This window comes from Diadema antillarum, unplaced genomic scaffold, assembly GCF_040938485.1.
Source record: "Diadema antillarum isolate AM-2024a unplaced genomic scaffold, OU_Dant_1.0 scf00000151, whole genome shotgun sequence".
NCBI classification, from domain to species: domain Eukaryota; kingdom Metazoa; phylum Echinodermata; class Echinoidea; order Diadematoida; family Diadematidae; genus Diadema; species Diadema antillarum.
In genome coordinates this window covers 563,456-576,778 of record NW_027271040.1, presented here as the reverse complement: position 1 = coordinate 576,778, position 13,323 = coordinate 563,456, and the positions used below count along the sequence as shown (strand labels likewise).

The 13,323-nt window shown below is 37.9% G+C and overlaps 1 protein-coding gene across 1 annotated transcript; it reads right to left on the bottom strand.

Moving 5' to 3' along the window:
- Positions 1-6,744: 6,744 nt before the first annotated feature.
- On the bottom strand, positions 6,745-10,082 carry LOC139721815 (uncharacterized). Its single transcript, XM_071633138.1, has 2 exons — positions 9,501-10,082; positions 6,745-8,024 (listed from the first exon to the last, which is right to left on the bottom strand). The coding sequence occupies exons 1-2, from the start codon at positions 10,075-10,077 to the stop codon at positions 6,745-6,747; spliced, it is 1,857 nt and encodes a 618-aa protein (XP_071489239.1). The 5' UTR covers positions 10,078-10,082.
- Positions 10,083-13,323: the final 3,241 nt, after the last annotated feature.

Genomic DNA, 13,323 nt, shown 5'->3' with positions numbered 1-13,323 from the left:
CCCGACGAATTCGAGGTATCCGAGTTTGACTGTACTTCGTCTATGTTGTGTTGCAGCACGCCATGAGTATCCGCGCACTGAGCAGTAAGTTGCTCAAAACGGGCGATTTGCCTAGCCTCGTACGCCTTAAACCACCGGGGAGCGTCATTGTCGATTTCCGTACCTTCGGCCACGCCGACCATATTTCCACTGTCAGTTTTCAACTTTTTCTTCACTGGGCTGTTGGAGACTGAACCAGAGTCCATGTTTGAACCAAGAGGATCCTAAATGATAGTCTGACTATATAATTATATGTTAATTACTTGAAATGGCGTAAATCAGGGCATGATATGAAATTTCCTCAGAGCACTGTCACAGCACGTGTCGCTCTACCCGCCGCCATATTGCTCCTCTCACTCGAACAGTACAGTTGTAAATGGGATCTGAATCACACGCACCACGACCCAACCACGACCACCCCATCTCCACCTCCCTGCCTGCGACTACCCAGTACCCTGTGCGCTGTGGCCCTCTACTACGAGACACATCCACGTTGCTCACACAACACCAGTGCACAACACTCGGGGAGTAGAGAGAGAGAGAGGCGGGGGGGGGGGGGGGGGGGGGGGGTGAGAAAGTACAATATTGTTGTTGTTGTTGTTGTCGTCGTCGTCGTCGTCATTGTTGGGGTTTTTTCCCCTCCTTTTTTTCCTGGAAAGTACTAGTAGTATACAGTTCACTGCCAATTATAAATTTTGGCAGGTCTGGTGGGTGTTTCACAAAGAATTCAAGTTGAAATCATTAAAACATATTTAATAAATAATTTAAAAAAAATTCAGGTCGATCCTAAATTTGAGATTAACTTCCCTAGTCAGTTTAATTTTTTTTTTTTTAAGAATCTGCTTCAAATTGCATATGAAAAATAATTAACAGAAAATCCCTTGATAATTCATTCCTTAATTTATTCTATATTATTAATGCCTGCATGAAAAAAAAAGTCTGCAAAATTGTTGTTTTCATCTGAAAGTTTAAGAATATCACTGAAGACACACACAGCATACCAAATTTCTAAGTTGATCTTGAAAAAGCTAAAATCGACTTTGAAAATCTTTGTGAAACCACTAGTGCGGTGATGTACAGAGTACAATGTCTTTGTATGGTAATGTATCATGTATATACTTAGTATATTATATTTGAGACTCTTTCTTCTTAGTATATTATATAATTATATATATATAATTATATATATATATATATATATACATATATATACATAAACAAAACTGGAACAAAGTTCATGCTGTATTCACCAACGGTTTATTTCTGTAAACAAATTTTCGAGCGACTTACTCTTTTTTTAAGTATTGGCAGGTCGCTCGAAAATTTGTGTACAGAAATAAACCGTTGGTGAATACAGCATGAACTTTGTTCCAGTTTTGTTTTTTATCTTTTTATCTTGCCAACACGTGGACAACCTACTCAATATATATATATACATATACATATATATTCTCTCTTTTCGATGTAATTCTGTGTGCAATTCAGTCTTATGACTGCAAGACATGAATTTCCTTAATACCATTTATCTATCTACTGTATACACCATATATTTCGCGAGTCTAAATTTTTCATGAATCGGGAATTCCCGACGATTTCGCGAGTGGTTAAATTCGCGATCATGGAGTCCTGTACTGAACGGAGAAATGTACATGCGTATGTCACATCCACATTGGGATCAGAGTCAATATTTTCGCGTGTCTTTAAATTTCGCGAATAGCACCTGACTCTCGAAAATCGTGAAAATAAAAACATCGCGTATACAGTATCTATCTATCTATATAACACCGTATATGCTTTGTAATTACTGAGGTGTCTGTATGTCTTGTTAGTTTATTACAGCACCATAGATACTATTAACTAGCCACAAAACCAGCATTTGGAATGAAAGATAAATGATAAATGTTTCTAATACAATGTATATTAAATGGACTTGTACTATCATTGAGTCAAAAGTACATGCAGGCCTTCATCAGTCAAATGATGTTTAAGAAAAATTTTGCTCTTGTTTTACTTTGCCTATAATGAGACATCTGGGCTGATTGATATTTGTATCACTAAAACATTATTTTAACACATTTTAATGCATTGGTCATCCAATCTAGTGTCTCAGTTTATAGATAATTATTCCATACACAAACAACATGACAAATACAGCTGAAATAGAAGAGTTTCACAAACAGATCTAATTTGGGCATATTTGGTATCACAAATATGAATAAATTTGAGAACAAAATAACAAAGAAAATATAAAGAGAATTCAATGTGTGTACATTTATATAGGACAATGAAAAAGCCTTTGGCTTATCTTTTGGAAGGCATGGGAATAACATCACAATCAACAAGCATTAAAAAAAAAATTGATAATTCTCTTTATAATTTCTTTATATCATTGTACTTCTGCAATATCAGCAATTATCGTAGTCTTCTTATGCAGTGATGGCAGTACAGAAACTTTTACAATTCTCGGTACTGCAAATGCACAGAAAACTTCTGCGCATGCTTAAAAGCCCTGTCACAGATGCAGTGTGGGATTCCTCACTGCCATTATCGCTTCCGGTTGTCCTGCGCGTGTCTTAGTTCCAATGCAATTCAATGCAATAATTGTCTGCTTTCTTTCATTGCTGCTCTCTTCTTCGCTTAGAAGTCAACTAAAAAGACCTTTAAAATTTCACAATTTTACTGATTTGCAGTCACTAGAGTCATGGTTCACTACTGCAAGGCTTCAATGTGCTGGTCACATGATGGAAAGTAAAGAAATATTCAACAAAAAAAATAACCCTGGATAAAGATGATTTGTGACCTGAGTGCATGTGCAGCCAAAACGGGGCAAGTTTGTCCCCTGAGCTATCCCATACTGCACGCTGCTCTGTGCACGGCACCTAGGTATTGGCGATACTGAGAATTACTTTTGAACACATTGTCCAGTCTCTTCTTCAAACTTCACTGATGTGTTCTCATGCAATTGTTATTAGAGAGCTTTACATTTTTGCTACGGACGTAAAAGGGAAAAAAATCACTTATCAAAGTGATCTCGCGAGATTTTAGTTTTAACATCAGTGCCGAGCCATTTTTGCGTTCACTCAAATTCATGACGCAGATAGCAGCTTGATGTAATTTTCGTATGGGTGGACCATTTTACTTCATATAGGCTGCGTCTTCACTAAAGCTTGATGCAATTTTGGTATGGGTGGACCATTTCACTTCATATAGGCTGCGTCTTCACAAAATCTAAAGCTATTTTGCAACACGACGCAGGGAGAGAGGAGAACAGCCAGTGCATTCAATTTGATGTCCGCATTGCAAATCTAATACTCCCTCCAGTATTCTCTTCCACACATAAATTTTGGGTTCATTGCCCTTTCAAATGCTCACAGCAGAACTTCTGTAATCTTGGTTTTGACTGTTCACGGAGGAATTGATTCATGAAAAGCTCCCCCCCCCCCCCCCCCCAAAAAAAAAAAAAAAAATGGTCATATTTTTAGGGTTTGCAAGCTTGTGTTATACACAGCTGGCCACTTAATTACAATGATAACAATATATCATTCTGACAATCATTCGTAGAATTTGGTATTGAATGACCAAGACTTTCTAGTATTCTGTCATTTGGTCTTAGAGTTTGATCATTCAGCTACAACTTTGCCATGAAAGTCACAATAAACTTGTGGAAGATCAAAGAAAACAATCAAAATAAGTCTAACCTGCTTAGTATATTCAAACTTACAATTCTATTTAATATCTCACTTTAAAAAAAAAATCTTTTTGCAGTAGTATCCTTCTCTACGCCACTATGCCCTTATGTATGCCCCTCACGTATCTTTCTGTAATTAACTTATTTCTGGTACAGTTATACAAAATAGACAAGATTAATTATGTAGCAATGCCCTCAATGGGGTCATTTGTTTTGTTTCAGAAGCAGATACTCCTAAAGTCTGAAGGTGACTTTTAACCTCAGACAATATATAAAATAGATAAGGGTCACTTCATTCACTCTATGGGCATTTCCACGGTAACTCACGTTACATTTTGAACTCAAAATTAGGTTGTTGAGATCAATATCCTTAAAACCTAATTAGTGATATGAGTTACTATATGTGAATGAGTATCATGCACCTCCATCCTACCTCACAGCAGCATTACATCCACAGACTCTTATGAGAACTATGAGAAAAAACACTACAAATGTCGGTAACTCACGTTACATAATTTAGACATGCAAAAATTTGGCATGTCTTAAATTCAAAAGTTTCCTCAAACAAGAAACAGAGAGACTTTAAAGTCTATTGTGTCAAAGTCATGGACTAACAACATACATCACCAAGTATGGTAAAAATTCAAATTGTCTTACATTCTCCAGGTATCGTCATGTGAAGCGGTAACTCACGTTACGGTAACTCACGTTACAGTTTGTCCACATGATCACAAGACGATTTTTTTGTCTTAATAATCCAAAGAAAACTTACCAAGACAACTTTTTTCACAAACAAACTCCATGAATAAAGAATCTAAATTGATTTGAACATTGATCTGATAGTAATTAATCCCATTTTATCCATGAGATTACCAAAAGGCAGGAAACTTTACATTTAGAATACCAACTTGAAGATAAATTTCATTTTTAATTGAGTCGTTTTCCAAGCTTTCATTTGTACTGAGACAAAAATTGTATTCAACAAAATGATATGAAACAGAGTCTATTTCATTAAATTACACTCTTTTCCAGTTAACAAATGCATCAGAAATTGAGGATTTAATTGAGAATTTGATTTTTTTTTTTTTTACTAGATTTAAATGGATTTCAGGCTAGATAAAACAAGTCATCCATAAACTATTCCATTTAATACACTGAGTCACGAGACTAGAGACATGTACATGTAGTCTGTGGATCTCGAGTTTAAAGGTTCAGAAATGAAATATTTCAATAAATCTTTTAACTTTTAAACAATGCAATTTATATTCCAATTATTTGATAATTGTTTGAATTACTCAATAATCAATTGTTTGTATGTTTGATTTGTTTACAAATTCTTATACGAAACTGGTACAGAAATTAGACTTGAATGACAGAAACTGCAGATAAATTTTAGTTATCTTCTACCAGTATTGATCAGTTTAATAAAACATGTTCATAAATGTTTTAGCCTTAAAAAACAATGGCTTTGGTCTATGAAATGTCAAGTAGCCATTATTTAAATTGTACATACATGCAAAAAGTATATACCAGTATTTTCTAGAGTAATCAAGCAGACTGAAGCAGTAAATCCCAATGAAAAACATGAATAGTAAATATTTTGTGATCAGGAGGCTAACTACATTGTGTGTTGTATTAATATTACAAAATGTTGATAGTTTGCTTTAAGGTACATGACTGTCCAGCTCTTAAAGAAAATGTCTGATAATGAGGTTCACATTCAACAAGTTTTTCGTAATAGATCAGCATGTAAAGTAAATTATAGTAAACATGGAAAAGTTTCATTGTAGGATTTTGCAACAGTATAGCTAAAACCTCAGAGTAGAATAGTATAAAACACATAAGCGTGTCAAATTCACAATGTTCAGTTCTCAAAAATCTCAGAAAAAATAGCAGGAAGCGAGCTCCAATCTTAAAATTCTGTTCATACATGTAAATGTTTCAGCCTCATAAACAATGGCTTTGGTCTATACAGGTAGGTATAAACTATGAAATGTCAAATAGTAATCACTTGAATTACAAAAACAAGAACTTTTCAAGAGTAATCATGCAGTGATTATCCCAATCAGGAGGCTATTAATAGTTATCACAAAATTTTGATAATTTGCTGGAACAAGGTCCATGCAGCTTTAGAAGAAATGTCTTTTAACAACTTTTGTAACAGATCAGTATACATGCACTGTAATATTGAATAGTAAATATGGAACAGTTTCTTTCGGAAGTTAACATGTGATGAACATGTGTAATTAATACATTGTACATGTAGACCAGTTGGTTTGGTGATAGAGAGAGACCAAGAGAATAACAATCTACTGGAAATAGAATCTTAATACAAGAGTTCATGAATCATGTACTCATTGGTTACTTACAATCACAACCTTCATATCATTTCTTGGTATTAAAGAAAAATCATGTCGGTAACTCACGTTACATTGTGGTAACTCACGTTACATGGTAACTCACGTTACAATTTTAAGACCTCTGTTACGAGAATTTGAAGCAAAGACTATAAGTCCCATCATATTTCTTGGATGTGTGCTGCATAGTTATTTGATAATCCAAAATACCATGTCTCAGTTGGGCATAGTAAAATTGCTAGGTTAAAAAGTTCATGTTTCGGTAACTCACGTTACAGCAGCTTCTCGAGCTATGTAAGAGCATGCTGGTGTCCGAAGTACATATCTTGATGCGAGGTCTCCACTTTATTTTCTGCTAGATTAATATATTTTTGATTTGTAAAACCAAACAAAGTTTGATTTGAGCCTCAAATATAAAAAATAATCACAAAGAGCAACAAAAATGCATTTTTAGGGATTTTTAGGTCAAAAAATGCTTTCTGGCTTCAAAAGGTATAAAAATGCACAAAAGGGAACTTTTCTTAAAGGTAAAGTTGGTTTCACACACTTCAAACTATGGCTAACAAAGTAAGATTATCAGTTGTCCTGAAATATGCGGGTAAAATTTTGGTGGTCATGTCGCACAACTCACGGAAATGCCCCTATATGTACTCTTAATGGTCAAATGTTTCTAGTTTGCACAAACTCAGAAAGAAGATTTGCCTTCTCTTCAACCTTCTTGCAGCCTGAGGAAGAGAACTGCCCATTTTCTGGATAGTAAGAAAGTTTATCCGCAATCCACTCCATGTCTTCCCTCGCTAGGGTCACATTTTTCTGTGCTGCTGCCTGCTGAATGCACAGTAGGACGTGCTGTCTCTCCAATGGCAGAAATGGAATGTGACTGTCGACAACTGCCAGCAGTTGGGTGTAGACACTTTCAAGTTTGGTTGTGTCTTCCTCAACACCAGTGGGCAAGTCCTTGGGTGCCGATTTTGGAAAAACAGAGTGACCTGATTCTAAGATAGGAGTTAGCTCTTGCAGGCCTATATCCTCTCTCTTTCTGTCCTTGTGAAACTGTTCCATGACATAGTTTACTATCGCATTTCCTCCAATGTTTGTGATGAGGACAAAGGCCATCTTTTGCTCCTGAGATGCTTGTCGCTTGCGGACACTCTTCAAAGTAAATGCCAAGGCTTCAAAGAGGTTGGCAGCGCTGTCGTATCCCAGATCTTCTACAACATAAAGGACTACGGGGCATGATCTATACAGGACTCTCCCTTGGTCAATGAAGTCCTCCAGTGCAACAGAGTAGTCATAGGCTGTTACAAGGTGATCCCTGATCTCTAGAAGTGAAGGTAGAAATTTCAGCATGCACTGTTCTCCGGCACTTTTGGGAAACAATGTCTTTCCCATCATGTCCACAACGAAAGTCTTACCAACTCCTGGCTGTCCATGGAACATAATGACAGTGGATTGGTCCTTGGCATCCTTGGCTAAAAATCTTGACAGCAATTTAGGCAAGACATTCACAACGATAGGTTGGCCATATAATTGGCTGTGCAGGACTGTCTCAAGGGTTTCTCCACCAACAACAACAGCTGGACTGGCTCGATGCTGCGCAACAAGCCAGAGGCAGAGGTAGAAAAGGACTGCGAGTAGCACAGCTGCCATGCACACCAGCAGGAAGAGCCGTACGCAGGGGCACCGACTCCCACTGGCGACATCTTCCTCTGGATGGTCCTCTTCCAGGATTTCTTGTGCTCCTCCAGAGAACCGCACCCTGTCGCCTTTGTCCTTGCCTGAGATTTTCCTCCTCCGGGGACCTTTCTTCTTGATAGATGATGACAGCAGTGTTCTCGGTGAGTCCCCGCTGCCGCTGTGGATCATACTTGGAGACTGTCCTGGTGATGGAAGACTACCTGAGCTCTGGTCATGATCAGGGTTGAATTGCACTTTGCGACCTATTTATGGAAGTGAGAGACAAGTGGAATGATGGCCATTACTTTTCACTATAAATGCATTATTTCCAGAAGCAAATGAGAACTACACAACATGGCTCTACATTACACGTAGCAGTGGCCCAGCTAATATTGGTGTTGGGCCACATATCTTATCATTTGGTGGCCCAATCTGGCAACTAAGATTCAAAGTAGATTGTTACTTTTGCTTCTTAATTTTGGGCCACTACATATCTTTTTGGGACCACCAAAATTTTAGTGAAAAAAATGGTGGTCCCCAAAGGCCACCACATGAAAAAGTTAGTGTCAAGCCCTGCCCATAACGTGTACTGATATGACGAAGATTACCCAAAGAGCAAAATTTTGCATATAAGCACGAGCATAAAGGCAACAATTCAGGGAAAGACTGAGCAAATTCAAAATAATGAAGTTAGGAATCCTTGAGTGACACAGTATTCACAATCAGGATATGTGGTGCCCTGATGGGCCGACCTGACAGCAGTCAGACGACAAACATCTTTTCTTGGTCTGCATACACGTACAGTCAAGTCTTGAGTAATCATTGTATTAATCATGAAATGAAGACACTCTGCTGTCTGCTGGTTTGATCAATGTTTCTAAATGATCAATATATGCGGCATTCTTTTTCTGTGGGATACCAATGTTGCAAATAATGTTGTGTTGAGCCTTAGCAGAGTGTGGAACTGATATTGCTTTATTGTAACAAAAGGGATGCCATATATGACATTTGAAGGTTGCAGTTTGCTGAACTTAAATATTTATACGCACTTACAATATTTTGAAAGAGTGAAACAAATGGAACTGATGGACATAAAGAATCTTATCAAGCTAACTATTTGCCAAGGAATGTTTCAAACTAGGAGTTTGTGGATTTCCTCCAGTACCAATGAGAGGGGGGGGGGGGGTGTAAACTAAGCCTTTTTTTTTTTTTACTACAGAGTATTCACTGTAACTGAAACAGCTTTGATACAATCTCCACAAAATAAGACATACAACCTCATGATTCTCCTCTACTGACTTGGCCATTCCCTGGATCAAAATTTACTGTATCCAATACAATTACTGCGTCCATTTAGATGAAAGCAACAAAATTACATTTCAGCCTACACAGTAAACACCTGCTTGCATACAGCAATGAAAATCTGCATTCGCTGAATTGAGGGAAAGATAACTAGTGCTCAGATATTACTCTTTGTATCAAAAGGTAGGTTCTTCTGCACGAAGATCAAACAACTTTACAGTTGGGGCATCTAGTCTTAAACCTGGGTCCATCCCATATACCTGGGTTCAGCCATTTTTACACCAGGATCAATCCAGTTTTAATCCTGGATTAACACCTTCATACGTAAATGGTGTTTAAAAGAGATTAAAGTAAGTGAAACAAGCAAAAATGTTTAAAAGAGATTAAAGTAAGTGATACAAGCACCATGATGTGAATTGCGTTGAGAGTATTGATACCTGGAAAATTAGGAGAGGAAGAACGACCACTTCCAGAATGTAGCCACATGGTAGAATCTGGACTTGTGCCCATTTGTCTGGAACCAACCATAGAGGGCGATTTTGGACTGAAAGAAGAGGAATGTGGACTGTACAATGTGTATGGCAAAGTCGGGTGCTGCGATGCGGGAGGTGACCATGGGCGGCTGCTTGGAGTGGACAGGACAACATCCATGGAGGTTCTCATCCTGACAACTGTCTGACCAGATGGACAAACCATCACATCCATGGTCCGGTCATATGTTACAGAACCATCCTCATGGGCATTGTTCAGAGAATGTCTGAGGGTTTCCTGCGTACGGTGCACAGTCCCGTCCAGATTGCCATGAATGGATGGGGAGACTGGAGACAGGGACCTCCTGGCGCCATCGTCGCTGGCACTAGGCCACATCAGCGCCAGGCAGTTCTCCGAAGCACTCCTTTGCTTGTTGGAACCCGACAGCAGCATGATGGGAGAGGTGTGCCGCGGCTCATCAAGACTCGACACCGGGGGTAGTGCAGCAGCTCTCACACTCTTTGAAGATGAAAAGGAGGTCATGCTGATTGCCTAGAATCACCTGCATTGTAATGTAAGGTGAGCAACATATTGGCAGTGAGCAAACATTGATGTCACAAACTTTAGATGCTTTTTTAAAGAGAACACAACATTTCTGAGTGAGGCAAGATCAGATGTCTGAAGTTTTATTACATTTACACAAATTCTATTTACTCTTACATGAATAACAGTCCAACAGTTTTGCAGCCTGCTAATTCAACTGGCTGAGAGAAGAGTTATTTAAAGGGAAATGTATGAGAATTGAGTGAACGCAGCAATGCAGAACCAATCAGTGCTCAGAGTTTGAGGAATACTAACCAAGCCATTTACAAGCTATTACTTTTTTTTTTTTAAGTTTCTGTGCTGGCATGGCTAGATGAGAAGACTACAACAATTTGTGATACATGTCACTGCAAGACAAAGATGAATAGAAAGCCTCTCAAGAGAATATTCAACATTTTTCCATTTTTATATTAGCATAGTTTGTAATAAATGTCATGAAAACTACAAGTGATCATTGGACTTGTAAATCTCTTTCAAAAACAGCAGGAATAATATTACCCTGAAGGTATGAACATATAAATGTCAGTATTACTAAAAGTGATCAAGGAAATGTGTAAAGTTTAGTGGTTTACTCAATACTGTTCAAAACAATATAATTTTGTGGAATAGACAAGATATAGAATATATAATATTGACAAGGAATTAAAAGTTGGGAGGAAAGAAAGAAAAGATTAATAGGAAGGAAATAGATGTACAATATACATGTAACATTACTTGAAGAATGAAACTAAATTTTAGTAGGAAAGATCTAGGAAGAAAAATAAAGCACACACATATTCACCACACATACACACACACACACACACACACACACACAAACATAAAATATTAAACAACAAACATCAACCACTCTGTGGGCCTTAACAGCAGCAGTCTTGCTACAACTAAGCTCAAGCTGACGGAAAGAGGAAAAGCTCCCTGCAATCGCTTTGGCCTGGGATCACTACATTATTAAAGATCACACGTCTGACTGTAATGCGCACTGCCATGGAACATATGGTGTCCTGTATGTGAAAATTCATCATTTCAAATATTTACTCACACAAATACACACACACAACCAGCTTGCACACAAAACGAATAGCAACCCCAAACCAATGCTGCACACTGGCACTGGTCCGACAGTCCCTGACCAGAAAAAAAAAAAAAAAAATCACTGTTTGACCAATACTTTTTTCAGGAATGGACCAGTAAAAAATGGGTTTGTGTGCAGACCTGGGCCCCGTCTTATAAAGCCTTCAAATCAATCACAAGTCCCCAAATCAATCGCAACTTGCATTGAAGCTCACATGAAACTTGTGATTGATTTCTATCACAAGTCTTTATAAGACAGGCCCCTGCCCAAACCTCAATCTCAGTACAAGCTGAGAGAAAGACAGAAAAATTATCTTTTAAAAGATACAACAGAAAAACTTGCTCTGATCACTATGAGATTGCTACATTCACATCAATTGCAGTGCTCGCTGCGCCATGCTGCTGTGAATTTGTTCTGTATAGAGTAGCAGAACCAGTTTGCAGCAGGTTAAAGGGTGTGTACAGTTCTGGTTGAGGCGAGGATTTAGCTTTTAATGTTTTGCCAGATATTCAGAAACCACTCTATGAGATGTCAAAGAGCATGCAATTCAAAGGGGTATCAAAAGTTTATATGATGAAAATTGGTTTTGAAATGGCTAAGATATCCAAAAACAAGGTGAAACAAAGAGATTCTAATAAAAGGCATGGCCTGTCACCCCTTTTATTATTATCACTTTTCTGGATATCTCAGCCATTTGAAAATCAATTTTCATCAAATAAACGTTGAATCCTATTTCATAAGAGGTTTCTCATTATCTCACTTAGGAATGTTATAACAGCTACCTGAATCCCCACTTCAAATAGTACTGTACAGTCCCTTTAAGGATTTTTCAAGGGTATTTTGTAGTATGGTAAAACGGGCGACTGAAATTAAAATTGTTTTTTCTTTTTGTTTTTTTGTTAGTGGAAGAGGTACCAAAGGCCTCTTGACACTTCATCACAATTTTGTATGGTGGACAATTACCCTAGTCATAATAATCAATGTTATGCAGAAAATTTGCAAACCATCAAGAGGACTCAGTTTGCGGCATGCGGCAGGGAGGTCCAGTTTGCTGCACCCCACACAAAAATGTAACCTGATTTCTTGAAACATTAAACTTTTGCAAAAACCAAATAATTTTTAATGGTCCAACTAGTTTTCAGCTAGCTTAGAACACTTTATTTGGATTAATTATCTCGATCCTTCACGATTTTACAGTTTTTCAAGATTGCATGCATTTCATCAATTTCCACCCATTTTGACAAAAAATAGCGCTATAATGTGTAAGTCCCATTGGGGTGCCACAAACTGGACCCATCCCCGACATTTTGGTCACTGTTGCAATCCGAACAACTGACAAAGAAAATGAATTTTAGAATATTTAACACAGTCACAGGAGGAATCCTTACCATGCCAGGCCTCTTTTGATATTAAGATTTTGTATAATTTGTGGTTGCCTAGCAGAAGAACAAAATCTTAACATTTTGTTACATACTTTTTTAAAAACAGTGTGATACAATACAGATGGTTTAAATTAGAATTATGAAGGCCATCATCCGAGTTATTTCATAATTTTGGTATCAGAGAAAGCTTTTCAGTTGCTCTTTAAATAAAACAATTTAATTTTAGAAAAGAAATACCTTTCTACTTTTGAAGATATATGGTTAGACAAGACATTCCTAGTAGTAGGGGTGCCGCAAACAGGCACTGGTACTATAAACTACTAATGAGTGTGAATGTAGGCCGAGGTCGATCGATCGTTGTGCTGTGGCTGTGCCACTGGCCAAGTGAGCACCATTCTTTTTTTTCTCTCTCTCTTTTTTTTTTCATCACGCCTACGCCACAATACGGACAGCTGCTCTCTCTTCCCACCTCCCATACCAATTCTCAATCTCATCCACCACTGCACTCCAGGGTCTGCAGGGCAGGGCAGTGCCGTGGCATTGCATTACATTGATTGCATTGGCACCACCATGTTCACTGTCACTGTCTCTGCACTGTGCACTGCCACTGTCACTATTTCGTCTTTCATTTAATTATATCTAAGCATTCTCACCTCCAAAGATACCACACTGTCAAGCTGTCAGGGGTAAATTACAGAATACCGGCAGCCAATCACGGAGAGCGCAAAT

What these genes read in the sequence shown, in the direction of transcription:
- LOC139721815 (XM_071633138.1), bottom strand. Translation starts at nt 10,077, where the DNA reads ATGACCTCCTTTTCATCTTCAAAGAGTGTGAGAGCTGCTGCACTACCC. An exon ending in TTCCTCTCCTAATTTTCCAG is followed by an intron (nt 8,025 to 9,500) that starts GTATCAATACTC and finishes TTCCATAAATAG; the next exon opens with GTCGCAAAGTGCAATTCAAC.